Raw genomic sequence first — 22,169 nt, 5'->3', positions numbered from 1 at the left:
GGACCGCCGCACGAGGCTGCACCCGGCCCACAAGCTCACTGTGCCCGCCAGGGACCGCCGGACGAGGCTGCACCCGGCCCACGAGCTCGGTATCAGAAGAGGTTGGGGGCTTGTGGTTTTTGTTTATTTTGTTTTAATCTAATTTTCAATAGTTTACATTTTACAATAACACAGGACACAGCCAACCTATTAAACCCCTACACAAGAGAAGCCCCCCCAAATCCCCGCTTCCCCCTTTAACAGTCGATGGTAACTATCTCTCCAAAATGCAGAATGAACAAACCCCAACTCGTGGAACCCATCACAACACCAGCTCCGGCCGGGCTGACACCCGAAATATGGCTTCCAGGGGACTGGACTTCTCATTTATGCACAGAACCGCCGAATTGGTGCTAAAATTTGACCTTCAGAAACCTCCCCACTTCGGCCAAGACCAGAACATATGTACATGGTTGGCTGGGTCCCTACCACACCACTCGCAATTATACTCCACACCCTCAAACAGCTGGCTCATCCTTGACTTTGTGAGGTGCGCCCTGTGCACCACCTTCAGCTGCTTCAGTCCCAGCCTTGAGCACAAGTTTGAGGCATTCACCCTCCGCAGCAGCTCGTACCACAATCGCTCTTCTAATGCCACCCCCAACCTCTCCTCCCACTTAGCCTTAATCCCCTCCAGAAACACCTTGGACAGGATTCTCCAATTCTGGGGCTATGTCTCCACGCTGGCGTGTGAACGGCAGGAAAACTGGTGCAAAATGGCCACCCGTTCCCCGTTTTGCTGGAGGCTAGCAGGACAGCAGCGTAGAGCACCCGGCTCCAGCTGGCGATATGCCCCAGAGAATTGCTGGGTCCGTGGCCGTGCGTGCTTCATGGTGGAGGCAGCTCGCTGACCAGGCCCGCAAAATAGTCCCCCCTTCGGCCGGCTCGCACACCCCGGGCCACCCCAACGCAGTGTCCCCAGCCCCGAATAATGTCACCCGTACCCGCGGATCGGCTCCCCCCCCCCCCGACTGTGGCAGCACTGGACTGGGCTGGTTTAGCACAGGGCTAAAGAGCTGGCTTTTAAAGCAGACCAAGGCAAGCCAGCAGCACGGTTCAATTCCCGTACCAGCCTCCCCGAACAGGCGCTGGAATGTGGCGACTAGGGGCTTTTCACAGTAACTTCATTTGAAGCCTACTTGTGACAATAAGCGATTTTCAGTTCATTTCATTTCATTTCAACAGATCTGCCTTCACCCTCCCCACCAAGCTTGAAAAATTCAATTTCCAAAGACTTGCCCAATCCTGAGCCACGTGAACCCCCAGATACCTAAAATGAGACGCTGCCATACAAAATGGCACCCCCCCCCCCCTTCCCCTGGGCAGATACCACAAAGTCCTCACTTTTCCCCAAGTTCAGCTTATACCCGAAAACACCCCAAATCTTTTTAGCAAACCCGTTCTGTCTCCCACCGAGGAGCCTGGCTCCAAAATATATAGCAACAAATCATCCGAGTACGAAGACACCAAATGCTCCCCCCCCCCGCCCCCCCCCCCCCCCCCTCACTATCCACTTAAACAACTCTGAGCTCCTCAGCGCAATGGCCAATGGCTCTATCGCTAACACAAACAGAAGGGGGGACATGGGGCAACCCTGCCTCGTACCCCGATGCAGCGGAAAATACCCTGCGTTCATACCATTCGTACCCACGCACGCCATTGAATCCTTATACAGCATTTCACCCATGTCACAAACTTCGGCCCAATCCCAAACTTCTCCAACACTGCAACAGGTAACTCCACTCCACCCAATAAAACTCCTTCTGCGTATCCTGGGCTGGGCAGACGGGGGGGGGGAGAGGATATGGGATGGTTTCTGGATGGGTTGGAGTTCCCAGAGCTGGACGATGGGAATAGGCAGGCATTGGAGGAGCCATTGGGGTTAAGGGAATTGATGGAGTACATTAGTAGGATGCAGTCGGGGAAAGCCCCGGACAGCTTTCCAGGGTGTTTTACAAGCAGTTTGAGATGGAGTTTCCCCCCACCTGGTGAGTATGTTTAGTGAGGCAGTGAAGAGGGGGGGGGGGGGGGGGGTTGCCAGCTACGTTAGGGCAGGCTTCGATTTTCTTGATCCCGAAAAAAAGGATGGACCCACTGGAGTGTGGGTTCTACAGGTCCATTTCGCAGCTGGACAAGGATGTGAAAATCCTGGTCAAGGCATTGGTGTTCTAGCTTGGAGGGATGCATTTCTGAGGATCAAACGGGTTTTGAGGGGGAGGCAGCTCTCCAATAACATTAGGAGGTTGCTGAATGTAATCATCACTCCGTCAGCAGGGGCAGAAACCAGGGGCGAAATTCTCCCCCAACGGCGGGATGTCCGCCGACTGGCGCCAATCAGACGGGCATCGCGCCGGCCCAAAGGTGCAGAAGGCTCCACATCTTTGGCGGCCTAGCCCCAACATTGAGGGGCTAGGCCGACGCCGGAGGGATTTCCGCCCCGCCAGCTGGCGGAAATGGCGTTTGTTTCCCCGCCAGCTGGCGCGGAAATGCGGCGCATGCGCAGGAGCGTCAGCGGCCGCTGTCAGTTTCCCAGCGCATGCGCGGGAGCGTCAGCGGCCGCTGTCAGTTTCCCAGCGCATGCGCAGTGGGGGAGAGTCTCTTCCGCCTCCTGGTGGAGGCCGTAGCAGAGGCGGAGGGAAAGAGTGCCCCCACGGCACAGGCCCGCTCGCGGATCGGTGGGCCCGATCGCGGGCCAGGCCACCGTGGGGGCACCCCCCGGGGTCAGATCGCCCTGCGCCCCCCCCAGGACCCCGGAGCCCGCCCACGCCAGCCTGGTCCCGCCGGTAAATACCAGGTTTGATTTACGTCGGCGGGACAGGCAATTCCTGGGCGGGACTTCGGCCCATTCGGGACGGAGAATCCAAGCGGGGGGTCCCGCCAACCGGCGCGGGCCGAATTCCCCGCCCCCGCCCAATCTCCGGGAGCGAGACTTCGGCGGGGGCGGGGGGCGGGATTCACGGCGGCCAACGCCATCTCCGACCCGGCGGGGGGTCGGAGAATGACGCCCCTGATGTGTGATTCTGTCCGAAGGCATTCGACCGGGTAGAGTGGAGGTACCTGTTTGAAGTTTTGGAAGATTTGGACCGAAATTTGTGGCTGGGGTGCGATTGTTGTATGTGCTCCCCCATGGCCATCACCAAGATGAATTTGGGGTACTTTGGGTTACATTGGGGAACAAAGCAGGGGTGCCTGCTGTTGCTGTTTGGGTTGGCAATAGAGCCCCCGGCGATAACCCTTTGGGCGTCAGCTGATGGCGAGGGATTGTGAGGGGGGCTTAGGGAACACCAGGTAACATTGTATGTGGACAAACTGTTGTGTTTGTATCAGACCTGATGAAAGTGGCAGAATTAAGGGCTTGTTGGAGAGTACAGGGCATTTTCCGGCTGTAGATTGAATATGGGGAAGAGTGAGGAGCTCCCGGTGAAAGGGGGGAGCTCCCGGTGAACACAGCTTGGGGGGGGGGTGGGGGGGGGGGGGGGGGTGGAGGGTTGCAAGGGAGCGATTTAGGTATCTGGGGTCCAGCTAACAGATAAGTGGGCCACAATGCAGAGGTGAAACTTGACAGGATAGTGGAAGAGGTTAAGGGGGACTTTAAAGGTGGGATACATTGCATTTCACATTGGCAGAGAGGGTTCAGGTGGTAAAGATGAATGTGCTGCAATGTTCCTGTTTGTCTTTCAGACCCTCCCGATTTTCCATCCTAAGGTCTGTTTCAGGAAGATGAGGCGCTTGTCTCGGATATTGTGTGAGCAGGGAAGGTCCCGATAATGAGGAGGGCTCCGCTGCAAAGCCAGAGGCAGGGAGAGGGGTTGGCGCCTCTGAACCTGATTGCCTACTATTGAGCAACGAATGTGGAGAAGTTGAGGCGTTGGTGGGGGGAGGAGGGCCGGAGTCATAGAATCATAGAATTTACAGTGCAGAAGGAGGCCATTCGGCCATCAAGTCCACATTGGCCCTTGGAAAGAGCACCCTACTTAAGCCCACGCCTCCACCCTCTCCCCGTAACCCAGTAACGCCACCTAACTTTTTTTCGACACGAAGGGTAATTTATCATGGTCATTCCACCTAACCTGCACACCTTTGGACTGTGGGAGGAAACCGGAGCACCCGGAGGAAACCCACGCACACACGGGAAGGATGTGCAGACTCCGCACAGACAGTGTCCCAAGCCGGAATCGAACCTGGGACCCTGGAGCTGTGACGCAACCTGTGGCTAACCACTGTACTACCGTGCTGCCCAGTGCATCAGCTTGGAGGAGGAGTCCTGTCAGGGTTCGTGGTTGAGGGCTCTGGTGACTGCCCATTGCCGTTGGCTCCGGGGAAGTATACCGGGAGTCCGGTGGTGGAGTTAGTGAGATCTGGAATCAATTGAGGAGGCACTTTAAGTGGGCCACATGTCGGTGCTGACACCGCTGTGTGGGTGCCACAGGTTTAAGCCGGGGGGATGAGATGTATAAGCTGTGACAGGAGGAGGGGTTGAAGTGGATCAGTGATATGTTCTTGGAAGGGAAATTTGCTGGGTGGGTGAGTTGTGGGTGAGGTTTGAGTTACCAAGGGAGAGTTAGTTTAGGTACTGGCAGGCAGGTGCGAATTTAAAAAAAAATTTAACAGACCCAATTTTTTTTTTCAATTAAGAGGCAATTTAGCATGTCAATCCACTTGCCTGCACATCTTTGGGTTGTGGGGGTGAGACCCACGCAGACACAGGGAGAATGCGCAAACTCCACATGGACAGTAACCCGGGGCTGGACCAAACCCAAGTCCTCGGTTGAGTGAGGTAGCAGTGCTAACCACTGCACAACCGTGCCGCCCAGTCAGAACATTGCGTGTAAGGAGCTAAAGCTGTTCCCCGATTACCAGAGTACACACTGCTGGAGAAGCTGCAAGCTCCCAGATGAGGTGAGAGAGGGCAGGATTGGGGACATATACGGGTGGCTGGGAAAGCAGGATAAGGCGCTGGTGAAAGGATTAAGCGGAAGTGGGAGGGGGAGTTGGGATAGGAGATAGGACGGGGGCTCTGGTGTGAGGCGATGTGGCGAGTGAACTCAACTTCCTCCTGTGCTAGAATGAGCTTGATTCAGTTTGAAGTGGTGCACAGGGCACACATGACACGAGCTCGGATGAGTGGGTTCTTCACGTGGGTAACGATGGATTTGAGAAGTGTGGGTGTGGACCAGCAAATCATGCTCACATGTTTTGGGGTTGCGAGAAGCTGGAGAGCTTCTGGGAGGCGGTGTTTGGGACCTTATCAAGGATAGTGAGAGCCAAGGTGAAGCCGGACCCCATGGTGGCGATCTCTGGGGTCTTAGAGGTGCCGGAGCTGCTGGAGCGGAAGGAGCAGATGTCGCAGCCTTCGCCTCTCTGATTGCCCTGCGACGTATTCTTTTGATTGGAGGTCGGATACGCCACCAGGAGTTGCGGCTTGGCTGGAGGATCTGTACGTGTTTCTCTGGTTGGAAAAGATTAAGTTTCAGTTGGAATTTGGAATAGATTTGAGTGACGGTGGAGGCCGTTTCATGACGATACTTGAGGAGCTGTTCGTCGCGGGGAGGGGGGGGACTAAAAGGGGAAAAATGTGCAAACTGTTAACTCTGTTTTGTTGTAATGTGATGTTGTTGTTTGCGTTTGGAATAAAATATTTTTACAAAATAATAATACGCTCCCTCTCCCCTTTTCTCCCAGCTTCAAGACCCTCAGCGGACTTCTCTCTGCAAGGTCTTCTGATCCGGTGACAGTGCATCCATGCCCGCAGGTTTCCTGGCGGCGTGGGGTGCCCACAATGGGAAACCCCATTGGCCAACTGCGGGAATGGAAAAATCCACCGCCCATGGGGGCCGCACGCCGTGCCGGAAAACGTGGCTGGCGGACCATAGAATCTCACTGCCTATCACTTTTACAGTTTAAAATCCAGCATAGAGATAGAGAATGTCCATCAAAAAGAACCTATGGTGCAAAAATTACTGACTTTTGGAAAAGACAGAGTACATTCAAACAATAGACTGTCACCTTCCGGTGGTGGCCATGGTGTGAGTGGTCACATATTTGGTGGCTCCTGCTTGTGGCGATGTTTTTGGACCTTTTCCCTGGCTAACAGGTGGATTTGTTGAGGAAAAAAGGTGCAGGAGTGGTGGAAGGAGATGGTGTTCCATCGGTGGATGGATTTGTGGACCAGGAGTGGTTTCAAAAAGCTGTACCTGCAACACAGAGGACGATGGTGGAGGGTAAGGGTCCGGCCCTAATGTCTCAGTGGTCGATGGAGCAGCTGGTGGACTTGTTGAACGAGAAGTTCACCAAGCAGAGGAAGGAGACTTTGTTAGGATTGTTATTTTGTGGGGGGCGGGGGGGGGGGGGGGGAGGGACTGCTGACAGGGGAGAGGCTTTTGAAATGTGGTATGTGGAGGGTCGATGATGGTGGACATCCGAGGGTGGGCCTGAGGGTGGGCAGGAGTGGATCCCTGCTGGGTCACTGTCTGTGTGGAGTCTGCACGTTCTCCCCGTGTGTGCGTGGGTTTCCTCCGGGTGCTCCTGTTTCCTCCCACAGTCCAAAGACGTGCAGGTTAGGTGGATTGGCCATGATAAATTGCCCTTAGTGTTCAAAAAGGTTAGGAGGGGATAGGGTGGAAGTGAGGGCTTAAGTGGGTCGGTGCAGACTCGATGGGCTGAATGGCCTCCTTCTGCACTGTATGTTCTATATGGTTGACGGGGGGGTTTTAGCGGTATTGATAAATAAATGGGTAGCTTTTGAGGTGGGGAGCATAGAGGCAGACTCTGGAGGGAGGCATGTAGTGGTGAGTGGGAAATTGGAAGGGATGCCGGTGGTTTTGGTGAATGTTTATGCCCCGAACTGGGACGATGTCGAATTCATGAGGCGGGTGTTGGAGAAGATCCCGGACCTGGACTCGCACCAGTTGATAACAGGGGAGGGGATTTTGCTGGGGGGGGGGGGGGAGGGGGGCAATGGCAAAGGAATTTTCACTTTTTTCCCCCACGTGCATGGGGTGCGCTCCCGAATCGACTATTTTGTGTTGGATAGGACGTTGTTGGTGTGGGTGGTCGGTTTGGAGTACTCAGCAATTGTAGTATCGGACCATGCGCTGCATTGGGTGAACTTGCAGGTAAATGCGGGAGGGGGGGGGGGGGGGCTCTGGGCTGTTGAGGGGGGTGGCAGAAACTGCAGATGGAGTTTGGGTTATTATCCATGGTAAAGTGGTAGGGCGGCCCATGAATATGGGGAAAAGGCGAGTAAGATGTTGCACATCAACTGAGGCAACGTGGGAGATCGGGAAAGTGAAGGATAGTGGTTGGGGAACACGGTCATGGATCCGGTGGGGGTGAATGGAGTGTTTGGGGATTTTTATAGGAGGCTGTATGAGTCGGAGCTCCCAGTCAGTTTTTCCGATGCCAATAGAGGGGACAGGAGAAGAGGCTAGCGAGAGTTGCCGTTTAGGGTGGTGGGAGGAACTTTTGGTACTTGGGTATTCAGGTGGCGTGGGCGTGGGAGCAGCTGCACAAGCTGAGTTTGGCTCGGTTGGTGGAACAGATGAAGGGGACTTTAGGAGGTGGGATGCACCCCCGCTGTCATTGGCGGGACTGGTGCAATCTGTGACAATGACGGTCCTTTTGAGGTTCTTGTTTGTGTTCCAGAATGACCCGATTTTTATTCCTCTGGCTTTCTTTAGGAGGGTGAATGCGATGATTTTAGGGATTGTTTGGCGGGTAAAGCCCCGCAGGTGAAGAATGTGCTGCTGGAGGGGGTCGCGGGAGGGGGGGAGGGGGGCGGAGTTGGCTAACCCAACTTCATGAACTGGGCGGCAAACATAGCTATGGTTAGGAAGTGGGTAGTGGGGGAGGGGTCAGTGAGGGAGCGGATGGAGGCGGCCTCTTGCATGCTAGGCTGGAGGCGGCCTCGGTTTGGGCATCGATCTGTGGAAATCACTGGTTTGTTCGGGGGGGGGCTGGATGGGGGGGTTCGGGGGTGGCACCAGACGAGGATTGAGTGGTTTGGGGAATCTGTTCATTGAGGGTGGCTTTCTGAACTTGGAGGAGGAATTTGAGCTGCCCATCGGGAATGGGTTCCGGTATTTGCAGGTGCAGGACTTTGTTCAGAGGCAGGTACCGTCCTTTCCTCACCTGCCGCCCCAGGGGGTACAGGACAGGGTGGTGTCTAGAATGGGGGTGGAGGAGGGGAAGGTGTCAGAAATTTTCAAGGAGTTGATGGATTGGGAGGGAGCCCCGACAGGGGTAGTTAAGCGTAAGTGGGAGGAAGAGTTTTGTAGGGAGCTGTGGGAGGATGCCCCGAGGAGGGTGAATGCATCCTCGTTGTGCGCCAGGCTTAGCCTTATCCAGTTTAAGGTGGTCCACATGGCACATATGACTATGGCCAGGGTGAGCAGGTTCTTTGAAGGGGTGGAGGATAGGTGTGGGCGGTGTGCGGGTGGGCCCGCGAAACCATGTCCACATGTTTTGGGCTTGTCCGAAGCTTGAGGGATTCTGTCAGGGGTTTGCCGACGTTATGTTGGAGGTCCTGAAGATGAAGGTGGTCCCGAGTCCATACGTAGCGATCTTTGGAGTGTCAGAAGGCTCAGGAGTCCAGGGGGCGAGAGAGGCCGATGTCTTGGCCTTTGCCTCCCTGGTAGCCTGGAGACGGGTATTGTTGGAATGGAGAGACTCATGAGGGGTTCTGTGGAGGGGTTTGCAGCCGGAGGGATGGCAGCCGATTATCGACTTCTCTGAGAAAAGTTAAGATGTCAGCAGTGGTGGTGGGGTGGGGGGGGGTTGGGGGGGGGGGGGGAAGAGGGGGTTTAAAGTGGGGAGGCAAAGGAGTTGGCAAATGGGGGTGGGGTGGGATGGTGGGGTATTTTGTTGAGTTTGGTATTTGCAGCCCTGTTGAGTTGTTTTGATTTGTGATTATGTTGGTTGTGTGAATATATAAATGCCTCAACAAAATATTTTTCCAAAAAACACAAAAAAAAAATAAACGCTATCCAGAACTTGCTGTTTATCTGGGCCTTTAACTTACCTCAATATTACATTTCGCCATGAAAATATTCTGCTTCAGACACAGATACCAGCAAATGACTCAAACAGTGAACTCTCTATTTTTTACCATTTAGCTTTGAATTTTTAATCTGAAAAATAACCTTCCCTGTTATAACTTGTAATTTTGCATGCTTGTTGTTTGTTACAAAGGTAGAGCATCGTTTTGTAGTGATCTCTATGGTCATGTGCATAAGGGGTTAATGCATAATCAGTAGCACCAGATGATCACTAGAGGGCCGGACCAACAGGGGTATAAAAGCAACTGCATTGTGTGTCTCTCTCTCTCTTTTAGCTGTACTGTGACCAGGACAGGAGTAAGATTAGCTCAGATGGTTAGTGTAGTTGAGCATAGTTAATGTAGTTAGATCTTGTTGACCTTATCACTAGTATCAATGTTAAAGTAAAGAACTCACGCAATTATTGTTATAGTTACTCAATAAACCTTTTGTTACCACTGGACAAGTTTGAGTCTTCATCGAGATTCAGAAAACCTCATCAGCAACGATGGTTTGAGTAACACATACTGCACTCAGTAGTATATCAAAACACACAAAGAAGTGTAATAAAAGATGATACACGAGTGTAATAAAAGACGTTTTAGCTTTTTAAAGTATATTTTCCTGGAGTTTAGCCCAATAAAAACTTACCACTTTGTGTGTTAAACACAAGAAAGCCTGCCAGTCTGGTTTCTTTGCAATCCAAATATAAACAGTTATGTGTAAAGATTGAATAAATGCCTTCAGACTCTTTAAATTCACTGCTCAGACCAGATCTTGAGTGAGAGGATAAGGGAGCCATTTGTTACCCCTCCACACCTGGTTCTAAAAAGTGACTGACCTTTGGATGCTGCTTCAGAAAATTCACAGCTTCTTTGAAATATCCTAAGTCGAAGTTTATCACATCTTCTGGGAGGTCCTCATAACGCCAGTAGGCTAACGCCAGTGTTGTAAAACCATGGTTTGCTAAGAGGCTGGCTCTGCTTTCTGGCAATCCACCTTGGATTTCGTTCACAGTAATCACTCCTGGAAATGGTCCATTTCCTGTCAAATTCAAGAAAATGTAATCGTTTGTTGAAATACCTTTGAATTGTTTTGGATCTCAATGGTCAGAAAACATTTTCACTCAGCCATTTATTCAGTACTATTGTACATAGAAAACTGACGATAATGCTTTTAATCACAAGAAGCCTTCTAGTTTTACTGTCGACTATCTGATCTGTGCTTGTAAATATTAGTTGATTAATTGTTACAGAATATATGTATGGTTATTTCAATCTGAGTAATTTACTTACCACAGTGCTATTTGCCTGCTTACCACTGGCTGGGGACTAATGACAATCCCACAATCCTTAGAGAGTATGAGCTTCCCCAATGAGAGGGGCGGAGAAATCATTAGCACAGTCCCTGCATAAATAGAGCCGGCCAGTATGGAACCAGCTGGAGAGGAGTGAGCAGCAAGGGAGTACTGCTGCTGTTGTGTATATATATATATATATATATATATATATATATATATATATATATATATATGTAATTGTAAATAAATGTAATTTTCTTCTATTCTACAAACTCGTGCTGGATTCTTCGTGGCCCTCACAAAACACAGATATTAAAGCTCAAAAGTCAAAGTCAGGTTTCAATAGTTTTCATGAACTTTGCCCCAGAGGTTTATTTTTGTAAAATATTTTTATTCTCCATTTTCACATTTTCTTCAAAATTTACACCCCACCAACAAGCAGTAAACGGTAACAAATACAAAGTCAATTCCCTTATCAACAACAACGATCCCATCCTCCCACCACCCCAAACAACGACCCACCTGACAATATAAGCATCAAATAAAACAAACCCTCCACGGTGGGACAAACAAAGGAGAAAAAAAGAGAAAAAGGAATCAGGAATCGCCTATGGTCACCATTGACCTATGGAGTCCACCCCCCCCCAACATTCAATGCCATCCAATCTCCGAAAGAGTACCGTAAATGACACCCATGCATTGCAGGCCCTCCCCCCCCTCCCCTCCACTTCCTCTTACAAAACTCCTCCCCCCAACCTCTGTTCCTTCCCCAACTTTTCACCCCGGCTGACTCATCGGAAACTGCTCTGCCGGGCTCCGATGGCCGCAGCCCCTCCCCCCACCTCACTCCCGTTCACTGACCGGCTTAAAACCGGCCAGCGTGGAGGCCCCCGCCCGGGTCTCTTCTTCCCCCTTGCCCAGTCCCAGGAAAACCAAGAAATCCCCTTTAGCACACAAACCCCGCATACACACACAAGCCCCAAAGAACCATCATTGCAAGTGAAAGTCCCATCTCTTCCCTTGTCCAAGTATGTACAACATTAGCTCATTTAGCACATACACCTGCCGCAGTGAAAAAATACAGTTACATGAGGCTACATCAGTACATGACCACTTCTCAATTCAGCCACAGTCCTTCTGCCTTCGCAAACTCCTCCGCTGCTTGCTTCCGCCGTCCCAAAATAAAATTCCTTGGATTTGTAGGTCACCCTCAACTTAGCTGGGTATACTAGGCCACACTGCACCTTACTGATGTACAGTGCCTTCTTCACCCGGCTGAAGGCAGCCCGCCTCCTTGCCAGCTCCACCGTGAAGTCCTGATATATGCGTATATCAGCTCCAGCCCACTGCACCGCCCGCTTCTGCTTTGCCCAGCACAGGACCTTCTCCTTCACACTGTACCTACGAAAACACAAATTACTACTCTTGGCGGCTCACTCTCCTTTGGTACAGGCCTCCACGACCGATGAGCCCAATCCAGTTCATATCGGGAGGGATCATCGCCCTCCACCAATAGCTTTGTCAACATCGTGGCAAAATACTCAGTCGGCCTCGGGCCTTCCACGCCTTCGGGAAGACCCACAATCCTCAGATTCTGTCGCCTGGATCTGTTTTCCAAGTCGTCCATTTTGGCTCGCAGATCCTTGTTGATTCCTTTTTTCAATAAAATATATTTATTAAAGTTTTTTTAACACAATTTTTCTCCCTTACAAACAATAACACCCCCCCCCCCCCCCCCGGTAACCAAAAAGAAAACGAGAAATCGCGCAGAGCAAGATATATACATGGCAAAATTATATATTTACACAGCTTTGCACACTGGCCCTCACCCGTACGTGCCAGTTTCCCCAACCCTTCATGTTATTTCTTGCTCATCCACCCTCCCAGGCAGTCCCCTCCTCCACCCCCCCCCCCCCCGCCCCCCCCCAAGGTTGCTGCTGCTGCTGACCGACCTTCCTCTAACGCTCCGCGAGATAGTCTAGGAACGGTTGCCACCGCCTGTAGAACCCCTGCGCAGACGCTCTCAAGGCGAACTTAATCCTCTCCAACTTTATGAACCCAGCCATATCATTTATCCAGGCCTCCAGGCTGGGAGGCTTCGCCTCCCTTCCACATTAGCAAGATCCTTCGCTGGGCTACTAGGGACGCAAAGGCCAGAATGCCGGCCTCTTTCGCCTCCTGCACTCCCGTTCGTCCACTACTCCAAATATTGCTAGCCCCCAGCTTGGCTTGACCCGGACTTTCACCACCTGAGATATTGCTCCCGCCACTCCTCTCCAGTACCCCTCCAGTGCCGGGCATGACCAAAACGTATGGACATGGTTCGCCGGGCTCCCTGAGCACCTTCCACATCTGTCCTCTACCCCAAAGAACCTACTCAACCTTGGCCCCGTCAAGTGCGCTCTGTGGACCACCTTAAATTGTATCAGGCTGAGCCTGGCACACGAGGAGGAGGAATTAACCCTACCTAGGGCATCAGCCCACAGACCTTCCTCGATCTCCTCCCCCAGCTCCTCCTCCCATTTACCCTTCAACTCTTCTACCAGCGCTTCCCCCTCTTCTTTCAACTCCTGGTGCATTTCCGACACCTTGCCCTCCCCGACCCATACACCCGAGATCACCCTATCTTGAACTTCTTGTGCCGGGAGCAACGGGAATTCCCTCACCTGTCGCCTCACAAAAGCCCTCACCTGCATATATCTAAAGGCATTTCCCGGGGGTAACTTGAACTTCTCCTCCAGTGCCTCTAGGCTCGCAAACGTCCTGTCGATGAACAGGTCCCCCATTCTTCCAATCCCCGCCCGATGCCAGCTCTGGAACCCACCATCCATTTTCCCCGGGACAAACCGGTGGTTACCCCTGATCGGGGACCACACCAATGCTCCCATTGCACCCCGGTGCTGTCTCCACTGGCCCCAGATCCTTAGCGTTGCCGCCACCACCGGGCTCGTGGTATACTTTGTCGGCGAGAGCGCAGCGGTGCAGTCACCAACGCCCCCAGGCTCGTTCCTTTACAGGACGCCATCTCCATCCTCTTCCATGCCGCCCCCTCTCCCTCCATAACCCACTTGCGGATCATCGCCACATTTGCTGCCCAGTAGTAGCTTCCCAGGTCCTTGTTGATTTCTATCACCTCCCACATGTCCTTCCCCAGCGAGGTAATTTGATCACTGTGCTGCAATAATGCCTCTTCCACTTCCTTCAGCGCCTCGCCTTGCTCCCGCACCTCCACCACTGCGCTCAATACCGCAACCCTCACCGGGTCAATCGCCTCCTCCACCAGCACTTTCAATAGATTCCCCACCTCCTCCATGTGCTTTGTGAACTGCCTTTCGAGTTCCGTGGTCATCACCGTAGTCATCTCTTCAGTCGTTGCGGCCTCCCCTGGTGCCCCACCCTCCACTTTTCTTGCTGTCCCCGCGGTGACCTTTCCGCTCTCCGACGGACTTTCAGCTGCTTTTTTCACGGCCGTTTTTTTTACTTGTTTTCGACATTTCCCTTCACTGTGCCTTCTCCCTGCTTTTGCCGCCTCTGTCGCCCCTGGGACCGGGCGTTAAACCCGGAAAATGCCGCTCCCGAACGGGAGCCCTCCAATGTGCGGCTGCCTCCCGCTCGCTGTCACCGGAAGTCCCTCAGCCCCGGAGGTTGAGGAGAGATCTAACTGAAGTGAAAAAATACCAAGTGCGTTTGGCTTGGGCCCTGAACATGGGGGAAAATAAAATCTCATGACATGGCATTGAGAAATATTGCATGGAACTTGATAACTGAGAAAAATGGGCACCAACCCAAAGGAGGAGTGAAAACAGAGAATGATATGCTCATCGCTAAGGAAACAGGAGCCGGGGGAGGTTAGTTTCATCCAAGTGAGGGAGAGTGGAAGGAGAGGGCAGGATGGATGGTCTGAACCTGGGCTTGCAAGAAGCCCATAGTTCCTTCCACTTGCTATTGGGAGTGGATGTGGAGGGGGCGTGGAACATAGGTTTAAGGAGATGGTGGAGATGATCCAGGATGTTCTTGAACGAGCGGGTAGATTTGGAAGAGAGTGACACGGTGGCACAGAGGTTAGCGCTGCTGTCTCACAGTGCCAGTGACCCGGTTTGATTCCGACCTTGGATGACTGTCTGTGCGGAGTCTGCACATTCTCCCCGTGTCTGTGTGAGTTTCCTCCGGGTGCTCCAGTTTCCTCCCACAGTCCAAAGATGTGCAGGTTAAGTGGATTAGTCATGCTGAATTGCCACTTAGTGTCCAAAGGTCGGCTGGGGTTACGGGGAAAGGTCGGTTCACAGGGCCTGGGTAGGGTGCTCTTTTGGAAGATCTGTGCAGATTTGATGGGCCGAATGGCCTCCTTCTGAATTGTGGGGATTCTATGAATAGTAATTCTATAATCCACTGATATTCAACCTGTAACTGCAGCTAGAATCATCCTGCAGCCCTCACACTTTTAACAGGCCCATCTCTCTCCTACTCGACTCTGGACTATGATTGTATTAGGAGGCGACAGTTCTAAACTAAGTCAGAGTCGATCTGTTTTTAGACTTCATTGGGTGGTCTTTAACCCCTCACGATGGGTAGGGAGTTAAAAATCGTGAGACAAAACCCCAACCAATCCCATATATGTCTCCTATTTCTACAGTGATGGGTTTCATGGTATGTCCTGCCCATCCATGGAGAGGCAGGTATGTCATTAAAACATTTCAATCAGGTTCCACAGTGCACTTTGGGAGTCTGATTTACATTTGTGGCTGTGCGTCTGGTATTCCAGGATTTAGGAAACATGGTAACTGGATGGAGATGGGAGTAGCCAAACCCAGAATGTCAAGTCCTTTTACAGCACTGTGAGGGTCAGGAGTGCTCACTGGCCACCTCCAGCCCCTGAGGCAAACCCTGTGCCAATCACAACCTGCTCACGCTGCCACAATCACCTGTCGCCCGTCCTCTAATCCTGAAATTCCCAAGTCTTCCTCCCACCTGATTGCTGATCTTATCCTGCCCCAATTGTACCCGTTGATCTTATCTGGTGGTCATAACTGTTGACAAAGACACAAAGCTGTGGTCTTCCAGCTGGACAGCCAGTCAATCTGGTGGGTATCCACGTGGGTACAACGTGAGAATAAGTCTAATGAGGTCCCGCCATTAAAGCCATTAAAGATCAGATAACACTGTCAGCATGGCAAGCGAGGGTTTGGAAGTACCAAATGCAAGCAGCAACCTAGCAACAGCATTCTGGTGAAACGTGTTCAAACAAATTAATGCGTATGCCTGCTTAATTCGGCCACTACATCTGAAAGAAGGAACACATTAACTGAAGGCAGTTAAATGGATGAGGATTTATTTTTTAATCAGCATGTTACACTCATTTCATAATCTTGCTGGTTTCCAAGCAGTTTTGATGGATCCGTGCTATGTCAGTGTTTCCAAAGAGAAAACAGATTCCAAAGAGGTCTGCTGTGGGTAGCACTTGAGCACCAAGTCTAGGTTGATAATCCTCGTGTAGTGCTGCAGAAGTGCTGCACTATTGGCAGTTTTGACTTTCAAATGAAATGTTAAATAGAAGCTCTGTCTGCTTTCTAACTGGTCACCTTAACCCCAAGCCTCGAGAGGCCTTTTAATAATCTGCTTTGTTTGCCAAATGTTTCTTTGTCTCACATTCCTGCCCAAGAAAACATAGTTGGAATTCTCTTTTCAGAGACCTCTGTTTCTGACACCAAGGGAGGATGTGTGGCGCTCTACTGTGATATGGTACGAATAAAGTAATGGCATGATGGGAAAACTGGTCAATGGGAAGACTGGTCAAAATATTTGATACAAGGTAAGAAATGCTGCCCTAACCATTTCAGACCCCTGTAAGACTAATAAGGCCGACTCTGCATAACTTGAAGTATGAATAAGCTCAGAGAAGGTCGAGCCATTCCAAAATACCGGACCTCGGCAACTCCTGATAAGACTAACTCGTCATAACCCAGGGCCGTAGGAATAAGACAAGATAAGGCCAGGAAGAAATAAATCTCCTCCGACCTCTCAATGTTCCCTCCAAGGACAAGATAATGGTATGGGTGATGCGACAAAGAGTCCAATAAGGTCAGCAGGCATTGCTTCCGTTTCTACTTCCAATCGAATTCCTGACTAAGCTGTAGTCACGCAATCTTGATAATGATAATGTATAAATACTGAACTGATTTTCTGTAAAAGCGCAGACTTGAGAAGGAATCAGCAAGTTTCACTAACTGCTCTCTGACCTCAAGTTTCAGCCATTACTGCATGCAGTCATTTTGAAAATAAAGCCTTGTTATTTTGTCTCAACGAGCGTTGTTGAATCTTTCTACTAAAGAAGCAGGAAACTATTGACTACAACATTTTGGCGCAAGCGAGCAGTTACCAATACTCTGAGTGAATTCCGTGGGGGACTGAAGAAGTGATCGAGCCACAACCCGGAGAGAAGAGACGGACGCCGGCACAAGGTAAGATTAACCTTGGTCTCTCTCTCTCTCTCTCGGATTGGTGGTTCGACCCCTCATCCCTGAAGGAAGTAACTAAACAGGTGATGGTGCGCGAATCTAAATTGGACTGTTAGTAGAATACTTAGGGTCAGGGACCCCAATTGTGGTTAGCCTTAGGTCAGGGACCTCTTGTTATACAGGCTTAAGTTTGGGTCAGGGACCCTGCAATTTGATTTGGTACCAGGGATTTTTTTTGATCATTTTTTGTTGCCTGGGGCACATTTTACTGACATTATGGGACAGAGTTTAGACAAAACCGGGGGCAATTCCCCTCTATTTTTAATGTGTTCCGAAACCCCTTCTCAAGAACGTAATTTCCGGAGATTATCTGCTGCGCTAAACAATAAATTGGGTAACAATATTTAGCCACTAAGGGGCACTTGGAACGACGATAATTGCATTGCTGCGGAGAAATCTATTTGGGAGAGAAACGCCACATTCAAATGGACATTTTTAATTTCAGAGTGGAAAAAACAGTCCACTAAACGCCACGAACAATCACTATTAATGAGTTGGAGAGATAATGCCAGCAGAAAAGGGATTGATGATTGTGTGGATGGTAAAGCAAAAATAAAAAATCTCCAACCAATAGGCAGAGAGGGCTAGCCCATCAGATTAATCAAAAGGAGGATCCTCCCAGTTGGTCTGGCATGCCGCTGTATCCCTTCTCAGGCGACACAGAAGAGGAGGATTTGACCCCTGGACCCCACTCTCATCCTGCACTCCCCGATCCTACAATTCCACCGCCCCAAGTACAGCCTACCCCTTATGGTCCCACTGCCAATGAATCCCCCGTAGCAACACGCACTCAGTCACATACGCAAGCCGTTATTATGGAACAACCCTTCACCTCTGTTAATCAGCCTCTTCTTGATTTATCACTCCAACTTTTCCGCCACTACCCCCCCCCCCCCCCCCCCCCCGCAAATTACCCCATTAGGAGTGTTATTAACCCCCACCCTGGCACACCCCCCCGCAAATTACCCCATTAGGAGTGTTATTAACCCCCACCCTGGTGATAATGACGACCCATTCATTGAGGTGTGGCAGGCTTTTAAACCCCATGAGCTATGTTTGATCATGGCCCAATGTCCCTCCTGCAAAGATGACCCAGAGGGGTTCACTGAGTTTTTGAGGAGAACTGCGACCATGTACCGTGCTACCGCACGTGATCAATATTCTCTAATTTATTCATCCCTTCCCCCAGAATTAGGGGAAAGATGGAAAAATGAATTAGAACTTCATGGGGACACGTGGACGGTCTTCAGCGCCGCTCACCAAACGGAGGACGATCAGCGTACTTTAATGTTCCCTGCACTAAAACGGGCCAAACTTCTTGAATGTACCCCCACTTCTGAGGAAGATGGTCCAGAATTTTTTGACAGCTTTTGTGGCGTTTACACTCTTTACTCTGGGGACATTGCTTTCAATGCAGGCACGCAGTCTCCCTAATTTAATGCACTACTAATGCAGGTATTGCCTGACCGCATAGCATCCAGTATTAAAACTAATAACATGGACTGGTCTGACAATTCTAAACCTCAAATGAAATGTGTCCTTATTATTGGAGCAATGGCCGCAACCGTGAGACCTGTTCCAAAGACACTTCGCCCAGAATTCGTCCAACATCCCTCTCAAAGAAGAGCTCCTAAAGGTCAAAACTCTCAGACAGATTCACGTTACTATCGCCCAGATTGCACGGACCCTCCTGAATTTGGTTACCGCCCACAGGCTCCTTACCCCTTCACTCCACACACGGAGGATTTCGACAGCGCTCCTCCGCGTCGTCCTCCTGCCAAGTATAATGTAACTTGCTTCAACTGTCAACGGACCGGGCACTATGCTAGGGATTGTCCAGCACCCCGATGATAAGGTAGATTTCAACCCCGTCAACAGACACCCTTCACTACCTCAAACCCCTACTGACTAGCCCGATCAAACTTTCCGGTCCTCTCAATAGACCACTCTGACAAGCCCACCGCTACGATTTACATAGAGGGCCGTCCTATCCCCTTCCTGATTGACACCGGCGCAACTCATTCTACGCTAGACTGGACATTAATTCAGAAACATGGCTTTCCCCTCTCTGATAAGCATGTGGAACTTGCTGGTTTCATGGGGGACGGTGCTGTTTATCCGCTTACAAAGCCGCTCTCTGTTCAATTTGAGGGCAGGGAATGTTGCATCCCTTTCACGGTTACCCGCGTCCTCGGTGTGAATCTGGCCGGACGTGATTTGCTGTGTCCCTTGCCTTGGAAATTGTTTGCCTTGATAACGGCATTACAATATCAGCTATCCCGCAGGCCCAGCTTCGAAATGTTCCCCTTTTCATTATTCCACAGTGGTGGTCGATTGATTTTGATCCCTCACACTTTTCACCTCCCTTAGATATTCCCGATCCACATGTCACTCTTTGCTATGATCATACAGGATGCTCGCCTGATTTGGAGAGCATTTATCAAGATGCCCTCGGTTCTCTACAATCCGTTTCCTTTGTTGGCCTCGCTAAGGGAAAAGAAGGGTCTGCCTTTCTTGTCGATTTACCCCATGGCCTCTGGCGTCAGTCGGGACTTGTGTCACCCCATGTGACCCTTTCTGTCAACGAAGGCTACAGTGCCAAGTCCTTGGGATTTCTGGCAGCTGCACTACGAGGACAAGCTGATCCTTTCTTTAATGGAAGTCAAACCCTACCCACAGGCACTTTAGAATATTTTCAATGCCCATTTGTCCTCATTGGCACACTGCACCACCATCGTTCAGTCCAATCTACGAATAAACAGCGCCACAGCTGCGCCGATTCAGCTACTTTAAATGGGCTAGCACCGTCGCCACGTGGAACGCAAATTCCATGGAAAACGGTGCCGGATTCGCCGGGTCTTTGATTGGCGCTCATGAGGCTCACACGCCGCAGCCGCACTTAAACGGTCCATCCCCACACACACACCGTCCCAGCCAACAAGATGGCGGGAAGGAGAGCAGCGCCACGGTTCAGGGACACTGAGCTGGAGACCCTCATGGATGCCGTGGAGGAGAGGAGGATGACCCTGTACCCCGGACCGGGAGGAAGGCCGTCAAGCGCTGCCTTTCGTCTTGCCTGGGCGCAGGTGGCAGTGGCGGTCAGCGCCGTGGGCAACGCCGCCCAGACTGGCGTGCAGTGCAGCAGAAACTCCACAACCTCCTCAGGGCGGCCAGGGGGAGTTGGCTCCTCCGTTCCCCTGGTACTAACCTCGCCCCCCCCCCACACACGCGTAACCCGGCCCCTCCCTCCCAGGGGACGGCCGAACCCTCACCCTTCCCCCTAATGCTGGCACCCATGCCAGCCACCATGCCCAGGTGCCCTGGCCACTGAGGCCACGATCTACCCTCCCTGGACTGCATGCATTGGACCATTTAAAGGTGTCGTTGATTGTGTTTGCCCCCTGATGTACTATCAATTACGAGCCGAGAGTAGAATGTAATCGAGGCTTTATTACACAGAGATGTGTGGCCTCCTATAGCAACTTACAAAATGGCTGCTGTTCGGAGAGCACACACATTTATACTCCGCCTACTGGGCGGAGCCAGCAGGCAGGGATCTACCCCCGTACCTGTAATACAGGGGTCTTGCCGTTATACCCATATATACAATATAATACAACAGCGGTGATTACCACACACACCCCCCTCCGCCCACCTCAGGTGAAGGCTGCACACAACCGCTGGGTACGGGAGGAGGCCGGAGGGGGCCACAGGATCATGGAACAAATGATGGAAGGCATTGAAGGTGTTCGCGTCTGTCGACGATATAATCATTTGGTCCACCACCCCGCAGGAGCATATCAGTCGCCTCCAGCGCGTGTCAAAAGCATACGTGAGCAGGGCCTACACCTCAACAGAGCCAAATGCTCCTTTGGTCAGACGGAACTCAAGTTCCTAGGGGACCACATCTCCCAGTTGGGTGTGCGGCCGGATGCGGACAAGGTGGCTGCTATCACAGCCATGAAAACGCCAGAGGACAAGAAGGCGGTCCTCCGATTTCTGGGCATGGTCAACCTTTTAGGGAAATTCATCCCTAACCTCGCCTCTCATACCACAGCTCTCAGGAACCTGGTCAGGAAGACGACAGACTTCCAATGGCTTCCTGCCCACAAGCGCGAATGGAGAGAACTCAAAACCAAACTCACCACGGCCCCGGTCTTAGCTTTCTTTGATCCAGCAAAAGAGATCAAAATTTCGACCGATGCCAGTCAATCCGGCATTGGGGCAGTGCTCCTGCAACGCGATGTGGTCTCATCATGGGCCCCCGTTGCATATGCGCCATGACCCCCACGGAACGCGCAGATAGAAAAGGAGTGCCTGGGCCTTCTGACCGGTGTCGTCAAGTTTCACGATTATGTGTACGGACTTCCTCAATTCACCGTCGAGACCGACCATCGCCCGCTGGTCAGTATAATACAGAAAGACTTGAACTACATGACGCCTCGCCTCCAGCGTATTCTTCTCAAGCTCCGGCGATACGACTTCCAGCTGGTATACACCCCAGGCAAAGACCTCATCATTGCCGACGCTCTCTCCAGGGCTGTCAACACTCCGTGTGACCCAGCGGGATTCGTCTGCCAGGTTGACGCCCATGTGGACTTCGTGGCCTCCAATCTACCTGCCACGAATGAACGCCTCATCCAAATTCGTGAGACGGCGGCTGACCCTTTGCTAACAGACGGGTGGCTTAAGGGCCAATACCCGCAGTTCTATAACGTCAGAGATGATCTGGCGGTAGTAGATGGTGTTCTCCTGAAACTGGACCGCATTATCATCCCGCATAGCATGCGCCAGCTCGTCTTGGAACAGCTACATGAGGGCCATCTTGGCATGGAAAAGTGCCGCCGACGGGCCCGAGAGGCAGTGTACAGGCCCGGCATCAATGGCGACATAGCCAACACAGTGCTCAACTGCCCCACCTGTCAGCGGTTCCAGCCAGCCCAACCACGTGAGACAGCCCCATGAGTTGGTCACGTCCCCTTGGACCAAGGTGGGCATCGACCTGTTCCACGCGCTGGGCAGGGACTATGTCCTGATTGTAGACTACTTTTCAAACTACCCGGAGGTGGTACGTTTACACATCACATCGTCTGCAGTCATCCGTGCCTGTAAGGACACCTTTGCTCGTCATGGCATCCCACTCACTGTGATGTCGGACAATGGCCCCTGCTTCGCAAGCCAGGAATGGTCCAACTTTGCCAGGCGGTACAACTTTGTGCATATGGCATCCAGTCCCCTGTACCCCCAATCCAACGGCAAAGCGGAGAAGGGCGTCCACAT

General features: G+C 51.6%; 1 protein-coding gene across 1 annotated transcript in view; it reads right to left on the bottom strand.

The window, feature by feature from the left end:
* The window catches only part of LOC140396855 (acyl-coenzyme A thioesterase 1-like), a 47,787-nt gene that overhangs the window by 13,252 nt on the left and 12,366 nt on the right, over window positions 1–22,169 (bottom strand). The window contains exon 2 of the mRNA XM_072485637.1: window positions 9,916–10,118. Coding sequence (XP_072341738.1) covers window positions 9,916–10,118 — 203 coding nt within the window. The remainder of the gene's footprint in view (window positions 1–9,915; window positions 10,119–22,169) is intronic.

Source organism: Scyliorhinus torazame, chromosome 2 (assembly GCF_047496885.1).
Source record: "Scyliorhinus torazame isolate Kashiwa2021f chromosome 2, sScyTor2.1, whole genome shotgun sequence".
Classification (NCBI taxonomy): Eukaryota; Metazoa; Chordata; class Chondrichthyes; order Carcharhiniformes; family Scyliorhinidae; genus Scyliorhinus; species Scyliorhinus torazame.
The sequence above is the reverse complement of the archived record's forward strand: the minus strand, read 5'-3'. Positions and strand labels throughout refer to the sequence as shown.